The following is a 21,702-nucleotide window of genomic DNA, read 5'->3' on the forward strand; positions in this document are numbered from 1 at the left end:
GTAACAGATCTCACAGGAGCATGGGAACAGTGTAGCAGATCTCACAAGTACAGGGGAACAGTGTAGCAGATCTCACAGGAGCATGGGAACAGTGTAACAGATCTCACAGGAGCATGGGAACCGTGTAACAGATCTCACAGGAGCAGGAAAACAGTGTAACAGATCTCACAGGTGCAGGGGAACCGTGTAACAGATCTCACAGGTGCTGGGGAACAGTGTAACAGATCTCACAGGTGCAGGGGAACAGTGTAACAGATCTCACAGGTGCAGGGGAATAGTGTAACAGATCTCACAGGAGCATGGGAACAGTGTAGCAGATCTCACAGGTGCAGGGGAACAGTGTAGCAGATCTCACAGGAGCATGGGAACAGTGTAACAGATCTCACAGGTGCAGGGGAACCGTGTAACAGATCTCACAGGTGCAGGGGAACCGTGTAACAGATCTCACAGGTGCAGGGGAACCGTGTAACAGATCTCACAGGTGCAGGGGAACAGTGTAACAGATCTCACAGGTGCAGGGGAATAGTGTAACAGATCTCACAGGAGCATGGGAACAGTGTAGCAGATCTCACAGGTGCAGGGGAACAGTGTAGCAGATCTCACAGGAGCATGGGAACAGTGTAACAGATCTCACAGGTGCAGGGGAACCGTGTAACAGATCTCACAGGTGCAGGGGACAGTGTAACAGATCTCACAGGTGCAGGGGAACTGTAGCAGATCTCACAGGAGCAGGGGAACAGTGTAGCAGATCTCACAGGAGCAGGGGAACAGTGTAACAGATCTCACAGGTGTAGGGGAACAGTGTAGCAGATCTCACAGGAGCAGGGGAACCGTGTAACAGATCTCACAGGTGCAGGGGAACAGTGTAACAGATCTCACAGGAGCAGGGGAACAGTGTAACAGATCTCACAGGTGCAGGGGAACAGTGTAACAGATCTCACAGGTGCAGGGGAACAGTGTAACAGATCTCACAGGAGCAGGGGAACAGTGTAACAGATCTCACAGGAGCAGGGGAACAGTGTAACAGATCTCACAGGTGCAGGGGAAGAGTGTAACAGATCTCACAGGTGCAGGGGAACAGTGTAGCAGATCTCACGGGAGCAGGGGAACCATGTAACAGATCTCACAGGAGCAGGGGAACAGTGTAACAGATCTCACAGGTGCAGGGGAACAGTGTAACAGATATCACAGGAGCAGGAAAACAGTGTAACAGATCTCACAGGTGCAGGGGAACAGTGTAACAGATCTCACAGGTGCAGGGGAACAGTGTAGCAGATCTCACGGGAGCAGGGGAACCACGTAACAGATCTCACAGGAGCATGGGAACAGTGTAACAGATCTCACAGGAGCATGGGAACCGTGTAACAGATCTCACAGGAGCAGGGGAACTGTGTAACAGATCTCACAGGTGCTGAGGGGTGCAGTGTCAGCCAGCACTGGGTGGGCACGCCCACATGCAGGTCAGAGTGCCTGGCTCAAGTCCCTGCTGACTGCACTTCTGACTCGGCTCCCAGCATGCACCTGCGAGGCAGCCGATGATGGCCCAGGTGCTTGGGCCCCTGCACCCACGGGGAGACACAGGTGGAGTTCCGGCCAGCAGCTTTGGTTTAGCCTCAACCTGGCTATTGTGGGCATTTGTGGGGTAAACTGGCAGATGGAGGGAAGATCTCTGTCCCTTTCTCTCTCTCTCTCTGTGTGTGTGTGTGTGTGTGTGTGTGTATGTCCTTCACTCTGTCTTTCAAATAAATAAATAAATCTTTAAAAAGAAGCAGTGGCTGGCTGTATGGCATAGTGGGTTAAGCTGCCACTTGTGATGCCAGTATCATATGAGTGCCAGCTCAAGTCCCGGCTGCTCTACTTCTGATCCAGCTCCCTGCTAAAGCATCTGGGAAAGCAGTGGAAAATGGCCCACGTACTTGTACCGCTGCTCTCCATGTGGGAGTCACAAATGAAGTTCAAGGCTCCTGACTTCAGCCTCTCTCATCCCCAGCCATTGTAGCCATTTTGGGAGTGAACCACTGGACGGAAGATTTGGAAAAGCCTGTGTGTTTGTGTGTGTGTGTCCCTTGGTCTCTGTAACTCTGCCTTTCAAATAAATACAATAAATCGTTAAAATAAGTAAATAAGAAATCGCCCATCACTTCGACCCCACAGGTGCTGAGATGACCAACAAAATGAGATTGGGATTCGAGGCCCATTGCAATGCAAACTGCATCCCCACACGGGCACTCCAGCACCCACCTCCACGCTGCACACGATGGCGAGAGCTGCTGGGGCTGTGCTGGGAAAGTGGAGGCCTCCTGTTACCCCAAAGACCTTCCACAAAAGCCCTCACCATCAACCGCCAGTTCTTACGAATGAGAGGGCTCACAAAAGAGATTACCTATGTACAGACAAGCAGCTTAAGATGGAAAAAAACGGGGCCAGCGCCGTGGCGCAGCGGGTTAAAGCCCTAGCCTGAAGCACGCTGGCATCCCACGTGGGCGCCAGTTCAAAAGTCCTGGCTGTTCCACTTCCTATCCAGCTCTCTGCTATGGCCTGGGAAGCAGTGGAGGATGGTCCAAGTCCTTGGTCCCCTGTACCCATGTGGGAGACATGGAAGAAGTTCCTGGCTCCTGGCTTTGGATAAGTGCAGCTCTGGCCATTGCAGCCAACTGGGGAGTGAACCAGCGGATGGAAGACCTCTCTCTCTGTAACTCTTTCAAATAAAATAAATCTTAAAAAAAAAAAAAAAAAAAAAAAAGGAAGGAAGGAAAAAACATGGGCTGGCACTCTGGTGTAGTGGGCTAAGCCTCTGCCTGTGGCACCAGCATCCCACATGGGCACCAGTTCATGTCCCGGCTGCTCCTCTTCCAATCCAGCTCTCTGCTTACAGCCTGGGAAGGCAGTGGAGGATGACCCAGGTGCTTGGGCCCCTGCTCCTGTGTGGGAGACCCCAAAGAAACTCCTGGCTCCTGGCTTCAGAATGGCTCAGCTCCAGCCATTTGGGGAGTGGATGAAAGACTTCTCTCTGTCTCTCCCTCTCTCTGTAACTCTGCCTCTCAAGAAGTAAACAAATAATCTTAAAAAAAGGGGGGAGGGACCCTACTAAATATCTATATCCGTCCTTCTGGGAAAAGACAGATAGGTTGTGTGACTTTAAAATGCTCAAATGCCACAGTCAGTCCCCTGAAATCAGAAAAGCTGGTGACGGGAGCCCATGTCCACTTGAGCCCAGAGGCAGAGAACAGGCAAATGTGGGGCCTGGGGCAGGGATGGCCTCTGAGCCCCGCCCACACCTGTAGAACAGGCATTAATGCACCTCAAAGCGGGGTCAGCCGAGAAAAACAAGCGGTGCATTTTGGTACAACCCTTGGCATGCGGCAGTCAAAACAGACAGTGCAGAGTGGCACGGCTAAGAGACGAAGTCATCATCAAAACTGGGCAAATACCTTCGCCCTGGCCGCCAGCTCACAGCTCATGAACTCGTCTCCAAGGCACTGAACAGACCCCTTGAGCTTGTTCTGCACATCCTGCGAGAGAAGAGACACCATCCTCCAGCAGCACGAGGCGACGCGGGGTCAGAGCAAGACGCCCCCCGTGACAGCTCCCACTGGAGCACCGCACTCCCCACGCTGCCCACTCACACCATTCCTCGTTGAGCCCACCCCCTGTCCGTTCTCATTCAACAACAACTACAGGCGGGACCCAGCCACAGCGCACTGCTGAAGCCCACCCCCAGGGCAGAACACTGTCTCTTCCCCAGGACACAGGCATCCTCTGGGACATGGGACACGGGACACGGGACACGGCACCCCTCTCCACTGGGGACACAGGACACGGACATTGCGTCTGCAACAGGGGACGTGGGCACCCCTGTACAAGGGGCGGTGCCCTGCGTGAACTCCCTACAGCCAGGGTCAAGGGCTCATGGGAGCCTCCCGCTCCTAGGGTGGGGCAGGGGAAGGCAAGCCCCCACTGTCCTCCCCGCTGTGAGGCCCTGCGGGAGCTGCCGCGTGAAGTCCCTGGGCTCCGAGCCTGGCCCTCTGCTGAAGGCTTCGGGCAGAGCTGAGCCTCACAGTAGGGAACAAGGAGAAACCCCCATGCAGCGCTGAGCATTCTGGAACTTCGGAGCCCGTACAGACCAGCTGGCCCAGGTCTGGCCCCGGGAGGCTACAGGAACACCCCAGCTATGGAATGACAGGACATGGTGCACCAGCAGAGGAGCGTCACAGCTCAGCACCCACCTGTGACCCCACCCCCATCCCAGCCTGCTCGCGTCCTCGCCACCTCGGGGCCTGGACCCCAGGGAGAGCGTGCTCAGCGCGTAGCGCACGTCGGGTGCGGGGGCAGAGCGGCCCTGGGCTGTCGCCAGGACAGGACTGCTGACTTCCTGGAGTCCAAGGCCCCTGAACTCCCAGGGAAAGGGAAACAGCTGACAGAGTCTCTGCCTCAGCCCCACCGCAGGCAAGGGCAGGAGCCCGAGGGCCTTCCTGCAGCGGAGAGGAACTGAAACTCCTCTCCGTTCAGAGCCTGCCCCCCCCGCCCACCCCCAAGAGACACTCCCGCAGGCACAGCACCCACCCTGCCCAGGGAGGCCAGGCAGCGGCGTCTCCACTGCACCGGCTCCCAGTGGCCACGCAGGCGGCAGGGGGAAGGCACCTCTCAGCCTCCTAACGGAGCCCCCGAGGTGTTAGGACCCCTGTTCCCGGGACAGGAGCCGCCTGCCTGCCTGTGCAGGTGTCTTTAGTCAGTACCCCTCACGCCTGGGGTCTCCTGTGACCGCCTGGTCTGTGTAGGGGCCTTAGCGCCACGTCCCCGGCAACAGCACCAAGGACCACTGCTTCCACAGGGATAACAAAACCCTGCAAATCCAAACCAGGAGAGCCTCTTAGCGGGCACACTCCCCTGCTCCTCGCAAAGGAGCCGTCTATGTGTCCGTCACACCTGCAGCAACACCCAACCAGGCACCCACACCAGGGACGCGAGCCAGGTACAAGAAGCCAGCCGGCGCGGACAGCAAGCCCGCAGGCTCCGAGGCGGCGCGGTGGGAGGACCCGGCACTCACAGGGCCGCCGAAGCACAGGAAGAGCTGCAGGAGGCCGTCCTCGCAGAGCGGCGGGTGCCGGGCCACCAGGTTGAGGAAGCGCTTCAGGGCCCTCCGGCGGCCCTCGATGAACTCCCTGTCGGCTGCACGAGATCACAGGTCACCCAGCCGAGCCCAACGTGCCCGCAGGGCATCTCCGCGAGGGGCCGGCATGGGCCCCCAGTGCCGCCTCAGCGCCCCGGCCTCCAGGCCCCCCACCGCCCAGCTCCCCACACACAGGGGCCAGAACCGGCTGCCTGCTCAGCGCTGAGCCCCGCGACTGTTCTGAGCCTCTGTGTTGAAGCCGGCTCAGGGATCTGCCCCCGGCGCTGTCCCCGGGTGGGCTGTGCCCATCGGTGCCGCAGCTCTGCCTCCTGCTCACACTCCCGGAAGCCCACTCTGCAGTGCTCCAACCACCGCTTTCATGTGGGCCAGCTTCACTTCAAGGGACACGTCAAAGCACACTGGTGCGCTAAGGGTATTTAGCGGTCAGTGCTGGGGCGTGGTGGGGTGGGCATCTGCCAGTGGTGCCGGCATCCCACGTGGGCACTGGTTCTAGTCCCAGCTGCTCCACTCCCGATCCAGCTCCCTGCTCATGGCCTGGGAAAGCAGTGGAAGATGGCCCGAGGGCTTGGGCCCCTACACCCGCATGGGAGACCCAGAAGAAGCTCCTGGCTTTGGATTGGCCTAGCTCCAGCCCTTGTGGCCATTTTCGGGGAGTGGGCCAGTGGATGGAGGGCCTTTCTCTCTGTCTTGCCTCTGTAACTCTTCCTCTCAAGTAAATAAATAAATCTTTTAAAGAAATTTACAAATCTGACCACAATTCACAGTATCTGAGACTTGACAGGTTGTGTCTGAGTTGTGAGAAACACAGTGAATGGGGCCGCCTCCTCCAAGACCACGGGGTCCCGGGGAAGGGCTGAGCCTTCCCTGAGCGCCGAGGCACGGCCTCCACACCGTCACACTGAGCTGACTTCTGACGCGTGGGCTCGGCGAAGCGCCCCATGTCCCCAGGACATCTGCCCTCTGCGCCCTGGGCACTCCTCGTACCTCCAGTGAGGGAAGAACACGCTGACCAGCGGCACACGGCCTGCCAGGGCCCACGTGTGCACCCACAGCCCAACAGACTTCCGCGTGCCGGAAGCCACATGGCTGCAGCACACCTCGTGCCGCCTCCCACTCAAGGACACGGACATCTCAGAGGACTCGGGAAACCAACAGAGACCCACCAGGTTAGCCCTGGGCCCTGGCGACCCCGAGCCTTCACGCAGGATCTGCCTAAGGGGCTGTGCGTGGGCGAGGGCACTCATCTCAGGCCTGGGCTCCAGGGCCACCTGGGATCCCCCACCACCCCAGGCGATGGCGCAGCCCCCAGCTGTGTCCTTCCTCTGAGACGAAGACTGGACTCCCTGCTCTCTGCAGCCGCCACCGCACGCGACTGCTGCCACTGCTCACGCTCACTGGGCTCTGTCAACAGGACTCGGCCCTTCCCCCACAGGAGCCCTGGTGGTCCTGGCCTCTGTGCGCTGGAGAGGAGAACCTGGGGGACTAGGGGGACCGCTTCTTTCACACCTGGGCACCCAGGGCCCCCTGTCCAGGTGGTCTTCCTGCCAGGGCCAGTCACCCTCACACCCTCCTGCACCAGACCTGGGCTCGGCCACAACTACCAGCTGGGGACTGCTGGGGGAGGGAGGCTCCACAGCCCTGCTGCCAGCCCCTCCCAGGCCAGCAGGCAGCAGCACACCCAGCATCCCCTTCTTGCTGAGTGGCTCACTGCTGCCCACCCCAGCCCCCAGCAGACCCCGCTTTACCTCCCAGCATCCTCTTGGGTGGCAGGGCCGGCACCATGCGGTACGGGAACTTGTGCAGCAGCACCTCGTGGAAGACCACAAAGTCATTGTACCGTCTGTACACGGAGGCCTGGAAGCGCTTCGAGAAGAAGGGGTCAGCGGTCAGATGGGACATCCGAGCCAGGGCTGCGCGTCGCCGCTCCGTGGGGCTCGGCGGCGCCCAGCGACATGGCATTAGCAAACTCGGCTTCAGGCTGGACCCCGCCTGGGACGCCAGCGCCCCGCATGGAGCGCAGGTTCTTTCTGACTGCTCTGCTTCCCACGCAGCTCCCGCTGACGCGCCTGGGAAGGCAGCAGTGACGGCCCGAGGCTGAGTCCCTGCCATCTCCGAGGGAGAGCCCGATGGAGCTCCCGGCTCCCGGCCTCGGCCTGGCCCAGCCCAGCCTTTGTGGCCATTTGGGGAGTGAACCAGCAGACAGAAGATCATTCTCTCTCTCCTCTCTCTGCCTTTCAAATAAAGTAAATCTTTAAAAAAAAAAAAAAAAGATAAGAATGTACTTTCACGGGCCCCAAGACAGGACTGAAGCACAAACCTTGATTCGCAGCTCCAAGGACCCCAGCAGAGAGCAGCAATGGGAGAGCCACCCGCTGGGCCGTGGACACCCCCATCACTGGCCCAGCTGCCCAGAAGATTCTCAGACAAGCCCCAGCAGACTACCAGGCGCTGCTGTGCCGGGGCCGCCTCCCGAGCCCCCAGGCTGTGGGTCCTGCTCTGTCTTCATGAATCCCACCGACCAAGCATCGAGCACCCCACAGCTCCCCCAGATGGTGCTGGTTCCTCAGTTCCCTCCACCCCAGGACAGAACTGCAACTCCCAGGGCTGGCGCTGCGGGGCCGCGGTGAAAGTCCTAGCCTGCCGCTGACCCATATGCTGGCGGCTGCTCCACGTCCAGCCCAGCTCCCTGCTAATGCACCTCGGAAACCAGTGGAAGATGGTCCAAGTGCTTGGGCCCCTGCACCCACACGGGAGACCCAGAAGAAGCTCCTGGCCTGGATCGGCTCAGTTCCAGCTGTTGTGGCCATCTGGGGACTTAACCAGCAAATGGAAGACCTCTCTGTCTGCCTCTACCTCTCTCTATAACTCTTTCAAATAAGTAATTTTTTTTTTTTTTTGGACAGGCAGAGAAAGAGAAAGAGAGCAGAGAGAAAGGTCTTCCTTTTCCGTTGGTTCACCCCCCAAATGACCGCCACAGCTAGCGTGCTGCGGCCGGCTCACTGCGCTGATCCGAAGCCAGGAACCGGGTACTTCCTCCTGGTCTCCCATGGGGTGCAGGGCCCAAGCACTTGGGCCATCCTCCACTGCCTTCCCGGGCCACAGCAGAGAGCTGGCCTGGAAGAGGGGCAACTGGGACAGGACCGGCGCTCCAACCAGGACTAGAACCTGGTGTGCCAGCGCCGCAGGCAGAGGATTAGCCTAGTGAGCCGTGGCGCCAGCCTAAGTAAAATAATTCTTAAACAAACAAACAAAAAAAATTGCAACTGCCATCAAAGTCTATGCTGACTGAACCAGGAGACGCCAGATGAAGGGACTGAGAGCTCAGCGCTGCCAGGCGCCGGCGGCAGGAACCAGGGCCGGGCGCTGCCGCATTCCCACAGCCGGTGCCCTGGCAGCGGGAAGGCAGCACCACTACCGCGGCTGCCCCCTCCCCAGTCCGAGTCACTGCCTGAGTCCCCGACCTACGAGGTGGCCAGCCCAGTCCCCAGGCGCTGCCGGGACGGGAGCCCCACAACCCGCGATGACATCCTGAGTGGGAAGATGCACCGATATGAGGGGACCTCAAAAGTTGTGGCAAGTGAAATCAAAAGTTGGCCAGCACCGTGGCTCACTAGGCTAATCCTCCACCTGCGGTGCCAGCACACCGTGTTCTAGTCCTGGTCGGGGCACTGGATTCTGTCCCGGTTGCTCCTCTTCCAGGCCAGCTCTCTGCTGTGGCCAGGGAGTGCAGTGGAGGATGGCCCAAGTGCTTGGGCCCTGCACCCCATGGGAGACCAGGAGAAGCACCTGGCTGCTGCCTTTGGATCAGCGAGATGTGCTGGCCGCAGCGCACCGGCTGCGGCAGCCATTGGAGGGTGAACCAACAGAAAAGGAAGACCTTTCTCTCTGTCTCTCTCACTGTCCACTCTGCCTGTCAAAAAAGAAAAAAAGAAAAAAAGGAAAGAAAAAAAAAGAAATCAAAAGTTTATTTTCATATTAAAAATCTGGAAACCTATGAAGTTTATGAAAAAAACTATGCAAAGATTTTAAAAAAACTTTGAGATGTATTATTTATTTCTTCAAAATGCAGAATGAGAGAGAGATTGTCCCTCTGCTGCTGGTTCACTCCCCTAATGGCCACAATGGGCCAGACCGAAACCAGGAGCCAGGAGCCCCATCTGGGTCTCCCCCGTGGGTGGCAGGGACCCAGGCCCCTGAGCCCTCAGTGCTGCCTCCCACGGTGCACACGAGCAGGAGGCTGGCTCGGAACTGGAGTAGCTGAACTCAAACCCAGTCGCTCTGACGGTAAATGCAGGAGTCCCAGTGAGTGACCTAAGCACTGCGCCAAACGCCCGTGCCCACGAGCTGTCTGCAGTCCCCTCGCACCCGAGGGAGCCTCCCGGCTTGGCAGCGTGGTGAGCATCAGTGCTCTCCTGTGCTGCTGCCCGGCACCACGACACAGATGAGACGCCCACCTCCAGGCCGGCAAAGCTCCCCACTCAGATGCAAAGCGTGGTCCCGCCTGACTGCGCACCTTCCCACTGGCATCAAGCCTGATCACCGTCCAAGTCGGGGGCCGGGCTGAGACGCCACGCGGGGGCCCGCGTCCCACACCACAGGGCCTGAGCATAGTCCAGGTCGGGGGCCGGGCTGAGATGCCACGCGGGGGCCCGCGTCCCACACCACAGGGCCTGATCATCGTGCAAGTCGGGGGCCGGGCTGAGACGCCACGCGGGGGCCCGCGTCCCACACCACAGGGCCTGATCATCGTGCAAGTCGGGGGCCGGGCTGAGACGCCACGCGGGGGCCCGCGTCCCACAGCACAGGGCCTGAGCATCGTCCAGGTCGGGGGCCGGGCTGAGACGCCACGCGGGGGCCCGCGTCCCACAGCACAGGGCCTGAGCATCGTCCAGGTCGGGGGCCGGGCTGAGACGCCACGCAGGGGCCCGCGTCCCACACCACAGGGCCTGAGCATCGTCCAGGTCGGGGGCCGGGCTGAGACGCCACGCGGGGGCCCGCGTCCCACAGCACAGGGCCGATTTCAGGTCCTGGCTCCCTGCACTTCCTGCTTCCTGCTCCTGTGCACACTGGGAGGCAGCAAGGAGAGCTCAGGCTGGGTCTCTGCTCCCCACTGGGAGGGCCAGTCCAAGTTCCCAGCTCCTGGCTTTGGCCTGCCCCGGCCCTGGCTGTGGTGGACATTTGGGGAGTGACCCAGCGGATGGAAGACTGATCTTTGTTGGTCTCTATGGCTTTCAAATAAAAAAAATTTTTTTTCAACTCCACAAGTCAGGGACTACCTGTATTGCGAAATTCTCACATGCTACTATGTGTCCAGAGTTTGCACTGTGCAAACTGTCTGTGTGAGGTTCCTGAAACCCAGGATTCCACAGCCCCATGCCGACGAGGATGGATGGGCCCAGGCACAGACAGGGAACCCCAGGGCTGAGCAGACCACACACGGGGACCAGCAGGGCGGCCTGGCTGCCACCAGGTTTTGGATTTCCCTTTAAGCCAGGCAGGCAGACCCTCTCCTCAGCCTCCCCACATCACACACTCCTGCCCCAGACCTGCCCCGTCCAGGGCCCGCCCTGCACGCGCACACGCGCACACACAGTCCGCCACGCACCTGGCTGGAAACCTCGTACTCCACATGCTTCAGGAAGAGGCCCTTCTTCTCGGGGACGAGCTCCACCTGCACCGTGTCCCTGGCCAGCAGGTCCTGCAGGGAGTAGGACAGCAGCAGCGGGTTCCCCTGAGGCATTTGCATTCGCGTGGGATCTGGGTCCCTCTGCTCCAGGACCTGGGGCCTTGGCAAGTCTGCAGGAGAGAGGGCGAATGCGGACAGGGACACAGATCAGAGGCAAGCCGCCACCATGTGCTGGCCCAGCACGTGGACTCTGGCCACGCCACACCCACCCTGCCCTCCAGGCAGTGGGACGAATGCTGTGAGCCAGTCGCTCTGCTCCTGGGCGGCCGCACCTGCTCGAGAATCAACAAACACACCCACGTTCCTAGGACCAAGTCAGGGAAACAGTGAAGAACTTACAAATCACATGCAAAACAGGTTCTCCTTCCCTCCAGAGCCCACAGAAGGGGCCGGACAAAGAGACACGAGTGGGCTCACCGACACGGCCCAGTGTTCCCACGACTAACACGACCACTTGCCCACGCCACACAACCGCACTGATTTGTGTTTTTAACTGCAGGCTTGTTTAGAGCTAGGATTCTTGATCATAAAAACTAAAGAATTGATCCTCGAAATGTTAGCTTCCTTGTGGACAAGAAGCCATCGACAGATCACGCACAAAGCAGGAAAACACAACTTAGAGATTTTATACCTCACAACTTGCCCCCCTAAAAAGAATCACATTAAACAGTTTGCTTTTATTACTATTACTATTACTATTACTATTACTATTACTATTACTATTACTATTCTATTATTAGTGTGGGGAGCAACTGGGAGCAACTCGGACTAGACTAAGTTACTGGAATTAAGACTTATTCTGTGCATCTGCTCTCCCACAATATGGCGCTGGGAGAGGAGGAAACAGCTTCTACGCAGCTGCCTCCAGTTCAACCAATAAACAGCAGGACCTGCTCCTGATTGGAGGAGAGCAGCATACTCGGCGTGTGGGTAGCAGAGTTGGGATTGGTGGAAGAGGACTATAAAGGAGGAGAGAGACAACATGCACCAGGAACATCTAAGGGGAACACCTGTGCAGCCCCCGAGAGAGCCGGCCGGCGGTGTGCCGCTCCCCTGCGGAAGTGGGGAAAGTGACAGGGGGAACCGCCCTTCCACGGAGGTGGAAGGGTCGGTAGCCAACCCGGGAAGAACCAGCAGCAAACCCGGGGAGGGCTGAGCAGACAAAAGAACAGCGCAGGGTCCTGTGTCGTTCCTCCACGAAGAGGGGGAGCGACAATTAGAGAGACAGACACACAGAGCTCAACCCTCTGGTTCACTCTCCCAATGCGCACAGCACCCAGGGCTGGGCCAGGGTCTGCAGCTGGAAGCCAGGAACTCGGTGCAGGTCCTCTGCATGGGTGGCAGAAACCCAGCCACTGCCCACCACCGCCTCCCGGGTCTGCGGTAGCCTGCAGCCAGAGGCAGAAGCCACCGCGGAGTGAGAGCAGGCTAGCAACAGGTGACACGGGTGTCTTAGCTGGCAAGCACCTGCCCCAACATGGGTTTTTAACACAGGAAGAGTTCTAAGTAGAAAAGAGAGAAAAAGAAAGGAAGAGCGGGCGGGCAGGCACCACTAGCGTAGTGAGGGCAGCCCTGGGGGAGGACAGGGGCGAGGGCGGCCTCCCATCTCCAGGCTGCGGTCCCATCACTTCGTACGCGTCACTTCACAAAGGAAGCCCTCCGCAGAATGCGCGTAACGCTCCCCCACAAAGCCAGGCCCGTGCTCATCCGTGACCTCCCACGCAACGGCGCCCGCTCCAGGGGCAAACCCACCCCCCGGTTCAGGAGCACCCGCCGTTCTTCTACTTCCAACCCCTGCAAGTTACAATCTCGGGGTGCAATTAAGTGTAACAAACCTGATGCCACAGTGGTGCCCACGCTGACTACGATGTGCACAGCCTGAGTGTACATGTGCATGTGTGCAGCCATGTGTAAGTGTGGGTGTGACCATGTGCATGTGTGCACGCGTACGATGAGTCTGCGTGTGTACATGTGTGGCTGTGTGTGCATCTGAGTGTGAGTGTGCACGTGTATGACTATGTGTGTGGGGTGTGGGAGTGTGCATCCAGGACATGTGTGTGTGCATCTGAGTGTGAGTGTGCACGTGTATGACTATGCCTGTGTGTGGGAGTGTGCATCCAGGACGTGTGTGTGCATCTGAGTGTGAGTGTGCACGTGTATGACTATGCCTGTGTGTGGGAGTGTGCATCCAGGACATGTGTGTGTGTGCATCTGAGTGAGTGTGAGTGTGCACGTGTATGACTATGCCTGTGTGTGGGGTGTGGGAGTGTGCATCCAGGACGTGTGTGTGTGTGTGCATCTGAGTGTGAGTGTGCACGTGTATGACTATGCCTGTGTGTGGGAGTGTGCATCCAGGACATGTGTGTGTGTGTGCATCTGAGTGAGTGTGAGTGTGCACGTGTATGACTATGCCTGTGTGTGGGAGTGTGAATCCAGGACATGTGTGTGTGCATCTGAGTGTGAGTGTGCACGTGTATGACTATGCCTGTATGTGGGAGTGTGCATCCAGGACATGTGTGTGTGCATCTGAGTGTGAGTGTGCACGTGTATGACTATGCCTGTGTGTGGGAGTGTGCATCCAGGACGTGTGTGTGCATCTGAGTGTGAGTGTGCATGTGTATGACTATGCCTGTGTGTGGGGTGTGGGAGTGTGCATCCAGGACATGTGTGTGTGTGCATCTGAGTGAGTGTGAGTGTGCACGTGTATGACTATGTCTGTGTGTGGGGTGTGGGAGTGTGCATCCAGGACATGTGTGTGTGCATCTGAGTGTGAGTGTGCATGTGTATGACTATGTCTGTGTGTGGGGTGTGGGAGTGTGAATCCAGGACGTGTGTGTGCATCTGAGTGTGAGTGTGCACGTGTATGACTATGCCTGTGTGTGGGAGTGTGCATCCAGGACATGTGTGTGTGCATCTGAGTGAGTGTGAGTGTGCACGTGTATGACTATGCCTGTGTGTGGGAGTGTGAATCCAGGACGTGTGTGTGCATCTGAGTGTGAGTGTGCACGTGTATGACTATGCCTGTGTGTGGGAGTGTGCATCCAGGACATGTGTGTGTGCATCTGAGTGTGAGTGTGCACGTGTATGACTATGCCTGTGTGTGGGAGTGTGCATCCAGGACGTGTGTGTGCATCTGAGTGTGAGTGTGCACGTGTATGACTATGCCTGTGTGTGGGAGTGTGAATCCAGGACGTGTGTGTGCATCTGAGTGTGAGTGTGCACGTGTATGACTATGCCTGTGTGTGGGAGTGTGCATCCAGGACGTGTGTGTGTGTGTGTGAGAGACCGTGAGCAAGCATATCTGAGTAGTGCATGTATATTAGGAGCCCCAGTCTTTTTTTTTTTTTTAAAGATTACTTATTTATTTGAAAGGCAGAGTTACACAGAAAGAGAAGAGGCAGAGAGAGAGAGAGAGAGAGAGTGAGAGAGAGAGTGAGTGAGTCTTCCATCTGCTGGTTCACTCCCCAAATGCCAGCATTGGCTGGAGCTGGGCCGATCTGAAGCCAGGAGCCAGGAGCTTCCTCTGGGTCTCCCACGCGGGTGTAGGAGCCCAAGGACTTGGCCCATCTTCTACTGCTTTCCCAGGCCACAGCAGAGAGCTGGATGGGAAGTGGAGCAGCTGGGACCCGGACTGGTGCCCATGTGGGATGCCGGGACTGGTGCCCATGTGGGATGCCGGCACTGCAGGCGGCAGCTTTACCTGCTACACCACAGCATCGGCCCCAAGCTCCAGTATTTTCAAGGCCATAACATGTGCAAGACACAGCTCTGAAGGGCGCCTGTTCCCCAACTCACAGGGAAACTCGGGCCCTTCCGTGAAGCTTCTGACTCCAAATTCTGTTTCCAGGGCTCCGCAGAGACGAGGCGTGTCCTCGGCGCCTGGCCCAGCAAGCTCGCCTTGGGACTTGCGCGGGACGGCCGGGGAGTGGGCAGCCCTGCGAAGCACCCCTGCAGCTCACCTGCACCACAGGGGGAAGGCGAGAGAACCTTGCCCTAACGACACCACCGGGCTGAGAGTCACAGGGAGACAGCGGGACCAGCACGGGAGTGCGGGGGAAGGCAAGCCCCGCGGGGCCACGCCGCGTGCTGGGTCTCTGACGCTGCAGACGGCCGGGAGCACGGGAACCCGGGCGCGTGGGGTGTTTGCCAGACGCCCGTCTGCTGTCTGCTCTCTGTAGGAATGAAACAGAGCACCACTGGGGAAAAGCAAAATCCTGTGCGCTCAGCGCGCCGAGTGTGGGAGAACAGGAAGGAGGAAGCCGAAGTGCAGTGGGTCCAGTCCGAGAAGATGTCTTCACGTGTCCGCTAAGGCACCAGCAGTGACATGCCTAAAGAACCCTCAGAACGAGACGGGGACAGGGAGGCCGGCTCAGGCGTATTTTATTACTTTTTTATTTTTTAAAGATTTTATTGACTTATTTGAAAGTCAGAGTTACACAGAGAGAGGAAAGGCAGAGAGAGAGAGAGAGGTCTTCCATCCGCTGGTTCACTCCCCACTTGGCTGCAGCGGCCGGAGCTGTGCCGATACCCAGTGCCGACGAGCCCTCGCTCCCACACTCTGCTGATTCCTCCCACGCGGTCTCCCGGAACGACGCGGGCACACAGCCGCTGACGGCAGCCTCCGCCTGCCCCGGTCAGAGTCCGCGCTTCCCCGAGCAGCTCCTCTTCACCGCTCTCGCCCTCTTCTGTTTGGCCGGACTCCCCACTTCTTTGCAAGTCGTAAACTTCTGTTGAAAACGCAGTGTTCTGTCTGCGTCAGACAACACGACAGCTCTGGGAGTGCCCCGCGCGTGGCTGACCGTGATGACTGCTCGGCGACTCCCCTCCTGCTCTTCTGGAAGGGGGCTGTGGCGCAGCGCTGCAGGCTGGGGGTCTGAGGTGGGGGCAGCAGGGCTGTGCCCCTCGGAAGCCTGCTGGGAGCCCCCGTCTCCCAGCCTCCAGGGCTTAGGGACAGGCCCCGGTGCTCCTTGGTAGACACAGCACGGCGCGCTCCGGCTGTGGTCCTGTGGCCTCAGGCACACGTGTTTGTGTGCCTGCGTTCTCCTGTGGAGTCCTCTTCTCACACGGCCCCGTCACTGGATGAAGGCCCTGCCCTGGGCTGGTGACACCTCACCTCGCCTCACCCACCTGGCTAAGTGCACCCGCACTGTCGCAAGTCTGCGCCTAACTTCTGGATTTCGGGCAGGTGCATTCTGCCACTGCTATGTTTGCAGGGCTCAGTGGCGGCGAGGATCTCCGCACCTCCTGGCTCCGCCTCCTCGCACCGTCTGCCTGCACCCCGACAATGCACGCTGTGTGCCAGCTGTGGTGCAGCCGTGGCCGTGGCCCGCCTCAGGGCGCTTCATCACTCTGAGCAGCCCCTCAGCCTCTCACAGCCCTCCCCAACGCTGCCGGCCCCCCGCATCCCCTCTGCCCTAATGTTTCCACAGCACTCCCCCTGCTGTGCCCTTCCATCAATGGCAAGATTCCACCCACGACCTCGCCCCGCACGCCGTCACTCACGAGGGCCGACTGACACCCCACTGCGTGGCTTCACCCCATCACTGCTCAGCCCTGTGAGCCACGCCCCTGTGAAGGGGGGGGCGTCTGGGCCTCCCACTGCTCAGCCCTGTGAGCCACGCCCCTGTGAATGGGGGGGGGGGTCTGGGCCTCCCACTGCTCAGCCCTGTGAGCCACGCCCCTGTGAATGGGGGGGCGTCTGGGCCTCCCACTGCTCAGCCCTGTGAGCCACGCCCCTGTGAATGGGGGGGCATCTGGGCCTCCCACTGCTCAGCCCTGTGAGCCACGCCCCTGTGAATGGGGGGGGGGGTCCTGGGCCTCCCACTGCTCAGCCCTGTGAGCCACGCCCCTGTGAATGGGGGGAGGGCGTCTGGGCCTCCCACTGCTCAGCCCTGTGAGCCACGCCCCTGTGAATGGGGGGGGGGGTCTGGGCCTCCCACTGCTCAGCCCTGTGAGCCACGCCCCTGTGAATGGGGGGGGGGGTCTGGGCCTCCCACTGCTCAGCCCTGTGAGCCACGCCCCGTGAACGAGGCGGGTTCTCTCCCCCGAGTGTGGAACCGCTGAAGTGCGGCGGCACCTCTCTCAGCCCGCGTTCGAGGCTCTGCCGGACCGTCCTACACACTCAGCAGCGGGGTGAGGGCCTCCAGCCCCTCCCCGGCGTCTGTTACGGTTGTTCAAAACCTTTGCCCACAGGGCGGGCGTCTGGTCTGGTAATTCAGATGCCACTGAGGATGCCCACATCCCACAGCAGAGCGCCTGTTCCGGCCCTCAGTTCCTGTAGCGCGCCCTGGGAGGCTCAGGCGATGGCACAAGCACTTAGGTCCCTGAGTGAGCTGGCAGATGGGGACACGCACTCTATCACTTGGCTTTTGAAATGAACAAAAAGTCATTAATTTTTTCAAAAGATTTGAGCCAGCAATGGCCAGGATTTCCCCCAAATTGGTGAAAAACATCCAACAACTCAGAATTTCTAAGTAGGATAAATTCAAAGACATTCACACCTAAATACATCATCACCCACAGAATCCAACTTCAAAAGACAAGCGGTTCTTGAACGCACCAGGACAGCCATTCACCAAGTCCAAGGGAGCTCGACCAGAGGAAGCACAGGGGCTCGGGCGCCTTCGGGCAGCCGCAGACACCGCGCGAGTTGCCAGCAACCACACTGCGCTGCTGGTCTGAGCCCTGGCCCCACTTCCAAGCCTGGCTTCCTGCTATGCACGTCCTGGAAGGCAGCACGTGGGGTCAAGCACTGGGGATGACAGGAATGAGTTCCAGGCTCCTGGCTTTGCCTGGCCCAGCCACAGCTGTTTTGGAACAATTAACCAGCCAATGGAAGGTATGTCTCCTGCTCTTCATTGCTATGTCTGTCTTCCAAATAAAAGCTTAACTAATTTTGTAAAAAGGAAATCACGGGGGCTGGCGCTGTAGCATAGCGGGTCCAGCTGCTACCTGCAGGGCTGGCATCCCATATGGGCGCTGGTTGGCGACCCAGCTGCTCCACTTCTGATCCAGCTCCCAGCCAATGGACCTGGGAGAGCTGCAGAGGACGGCCCAACAACTTGGGCCCCTGCACCCACGTCAGGGACCTGGAAGAAGCTCCTGGCTCCTGGCTTCGGATAGGCCCAGCTCTGGCTGCTGCAGTCATTTGGGGAGTGAACCAACAGATGGAAGACCTCTCTCTCTCTGTCCCCCCTTTGACTCTCAAATAAATAAATCTTTAACAATAAATAAATAAACCTTCTTTTTAAAGGGTTGGGGGGGCCGGTGCCGCAGCTCACTTGGCTAATCCTCTGCCTGCGGCGCCAGCACACCGGGTTCTAATCCCGGTTTGGGCTCCGGACTCTGTCCCGGTCGCCCCTCTTCCAGGCCAGCTCTCTGCTGTGGCCCAGGAAGGCAGTGGAGGATGGCCCAAGTGCTTGGGCCCTGCACCCCATGGGAGACCAGAAGGAAGCACCTGGCTCCTGGCTTCGGATCAGAGCAGTGCGCCGGCCGTACTGGCCATTTGGGGGGTGAACCAACGGAGAGGGAGGATCATTCTCTCTGTCTCTCTCTCTCATTGTCTAACTCTGCCTGTCAAAAAAAAATGAGATATTTAAAGGGTGGGGGGAAGAAGCCGCACAGGAGCCCGGTCTTGCAGACCACGAGATCAAGCGGCGTCAGCCCACCTCGCTGCGCCACGCGCGGGTGCTGGGGCAGAGGCTGGCGCGCGGCACAGGAGCCCGGTCTTGCAGACCACGAGATCAAGCGGCGTCAGCCCACCTCGCTGCGCCACGCGCGGGTGCTGGGGGCAGAGGCTGGCGCGCGGCACAGGAGCCCGGTCTTGCAGACCACGAGATCAAGCGGCGTCAGCCCACCTCGCTGCGCCACGCGCGGGTGCTGGGGCAGAGGCTGGCGCGCGGCACAGGAGCTGAGCTGCTCCTGCAACACCAGCACCCCCCGGCAGAGCCCTGCTTCAACGCCAGCTGCCTGCTGGTCACCACGGGAGGCGGGGGAGCGGCCCAAGTGTGTGGCTCCTGCACCCCTGTGTGGGCCCCAGATGACTTCCAAGCTCCTGGGTCCGGCCTGGCCCAGCCCTGGCAGCTGTGGCCACCTGGGGAGTGAATCAGCATGGGACACTGCGTGACCAACCCCTCCCCTCCTCTCACGCTCGCTGCCCTTCCAATAAGCAAATAATCCTTACCAAAAAAAAAAAAAAAAGACATTAATTGTAACCCCCCAGGCAGTCACAGATAAAATAACCAAGAAAAGTATAAAGTGACGGATACAAGAGAATTAAAATGCACTAGGAAACATCTACTCAACACAGACGGCGGCGCCGAGAGCACGCGGGGAGCTGAGGGGCAGCGTGGAACCTGCCCGACTTGCGCACACGATGAGCCCTGTCTGCCAGCAGGATCGCTCTGCCATCTTCTGACTTGAACAACATCGTCCCGCAGCCTGCCCACTCAGCAGTCACTGCCACGCGGTCACACGTGAGGGCAGAATCTGAACTCTGGGCACAGGGGCACCTGCCAGGAGACCCCGACCGCGGGGCTCCTCCCCCGGCCGCTCCACTCACGAGCAAGCGCGGCCCCAGACGGCGCTGCGCTAAACCCGGGTGCCCACGTTGTTCTTTCTTCCGTTTTTTATTTTAGTTTATTTGAAAGGCAGAAGGTCTTTTGTTTGTTTTGCTTTAAAGATTTACTTATTTACTTGAAAGGCAGAGTTACAGAGACACAGAGGCAGAGAGAGGTCTTCCACCCACCGGTTCACTCCCCAGATGGCTGCAACAGCCAGAGCTGCGCCGATCTGAAGCCAGGAGCCAGGAGCTTCCTCCAGGTCTCCCACGTGGGTGCAGGCGCCCAAGGACTTGGGCCATCTTCTACTGCTTTCCCAGGCCACAGCAGAGAGTTGGATCGGAAGCGGAGGAGCTGGGACTCGAACTGGCACCCGTATGGGATGCCACGCCAAGCCACAGTGCTGGCCCCTGGCAGAGTTACAGAGAGTGACAGGGAGAGGGGGAAAGGGAAAAAGGGGGAGAGGGGGAGAGGGGGAGGGAGAGAAGGAGAGGTCTTCCACCTGCTGGTTGACTCCCCAGATGGCTGAAGTGGCAGGGGCTGGGCCAGACCAAAGCCAGGAGCCAGGAGCTCCCTCCAGGTCTCCCACATGGGTGCTGGGGCCCAAGGTTGTCCCAGGTGCATTAGCAGGGATGCTGGATAGGAAGTGGAGCAGCCGGGACATGACCCAGCACCCTTATGGGATGCCGGCATTGTAGGCAGCGGCTCTACGCGTTATGCCAAAACACCGGCACCAATGCTCATGTTTTCCTAACACATTTTAATTAAGAAGGAAAAAGACCACTGTCGGTGGCAAAGCACACAAACCCAGAACAGGCAGAATGGGAGGAGGGGCCGGGGAGGCGGAGCCTGGTCTTCCGTGAGAACAAGGGTGCCAATGAGGGGCAGGATCACCGCACTCTTACCAAAGAGACACCGCTCCCATGGAGCAGTCCAGGACACGGGACCTGGGAGATGCACTGAGCCCCCAGCCCCACAGAGAACACAGACCGAACAAGGGACCAGCCGTGCTTCCTGCTGAAAGGCTGCGGACCAAGGGGAAGACCGGACTCAGAGATCTGGGGCAAACCCAGCCTCTGTCACTTCCCAGCTCTGTGGCCTGGCGAGCAACTGTCCTTGGGCATAATCCAGAAAATGGGTGTATGGATGCCCTGACCCCCACCCATCACCACCCATGCCCTGGTGACAGCAACGTCATTCCCTCCTGGCTCCACCTGGGCTGGGAGGCACCGAAATGCCACCCAGTGCTCGATGAGATCCCAAGGAGGAGGCGGCCTCTCGTACCACAGGCCGAGTCCCAGGCCGAAACAAGCCAGCAGAGCTGAAGATGACCAGCAGAGAGAAAGCGTCCATACACGTCCCAGCCACCCTCCAGACTTAGCGCTCCAGCCCAGAAAGACTCTGAACCCACTCAGATGGGTGGTCGGTGTCATGCTGCCAGCATCCGATACCAGACGGCATCCAGTGTCAGGCACCGGTTCGCGTCCCGGCTGCTCCACTTCCAATCCAGCTCCCTGCGAATGGCCCTGAGAAGGCAGCCAAGGATGACCCAAGTACTTGAGCCCCCACCACCTACGTGGGGGATGCAGATGGAGTCGCAGGATCCTGGCTTTGGCCTGAGCCAGCCCCAGGCCACTGAAGTCATTTGGAGAAGGATCCAGAAGAGGGAAGATATTCTCTCTCTCTCTCTCTCTCTCTCTCCCTCCCTCTCCCCCTGCCATCACTCCGCTTGTCAAGTAAATAAATAAATCAACCTTTTTTCTTAAAGATTGATTTAGTTTATTTGAAAGACAGAGTTGCACAGAGAAGGAGAGGCAGAGAAAGAGATGTCCTCCATCCGCTGGTTCACTCCCCAATTGGTCACAACAGCCAGAGCTACGTTGGCCCAAAGCCAGGAGCTTCCTCTGGGTCTCCCACGTGGGTGCAGGGGCCCGAGGACTCGGGCCATCTTCTACTGCTTTCCCAGGCCATAGAAGAGAACTGGTTCAGAAGAGGAGCAGCCGGGACTCGAATCGGCATCTATATGGGATGCCGGCACTACAAGCGGCAGCTTTACCCACTACGCCACGGTGCTGGACCCCAAAAAATAAATCTTTAAAAATAAAACTCTTCTCTCTCTACCTCTGCCTCTCTGTAATTCTGCCTTTCAAATAAATAAATCTTTTTAAAAAATAAAAAAAGCACTCTGTCTTCCTCCTTAACAACAGGTTTTCGGTGGCCATGGGCTCCGCAGGCCAGTCCACATGGACGCCTTCCAGACACCAGGGTGGAGAGAAGGACCTGAGGGGCCAGAGCTGTGCCGCAGCAGGTTAAAGCCAGAGCCTGCA

General features: G+C 58.8%; 1 protein-coding gene across 2 annotated transcripts in view; it reads right to left on the minus strand.

Annotated features, from left to right (window-relative positions):
- The window catches only part of SNX8 (sorting nexin 8), a 53,351-nt gene that overhangs the window by 8,872 nt on the left and 22,777 nt on the right, over positions 1-21,702 (minus strand). For both annotated transcript variants that reach the window (XM_051840646.3, XM_051840647.3), the window contains exons 2-5: positions 10,737-10,927; positions 6,877-6,994; positions 5,048-5,169; positions 3,432-3,512 (exon numbers count right to left, since the gene is read on the minus strand). In XM_051840646.3, the coding sequence (XP_051696606.1) occupies positions 3,432-3,512; positions 5,048-5,169; positions 6,877-6,994; positions 10,737-10,927 (512 nt within the window). The remainder of the gene's footprint in view (positions 1-3,431; positions 3,513-5,047; positions 5,170-6,876; positions 6,995-10,736; positions 10,928-21,702) is intronic.

The sequence above is a fragment of the Oryctolagus cuniculus genome, chromosome 19, assembly GCF_051225735.1.
Source record: "Oryctolagus cuniculus isolate XC-2025 breed Fujian yellow rabbit chromosome 19, ASM5122573v1, whole genome shotgun sequence".
In the NCBI taxonomy this organism is placed as follows: domain Eukaryota; kingdom Metazoa; phylum Chordata; class Mammalia; order Lagomorpha; family Leporidae; genus Oryctolagus; species Oryctolagus cuniculus.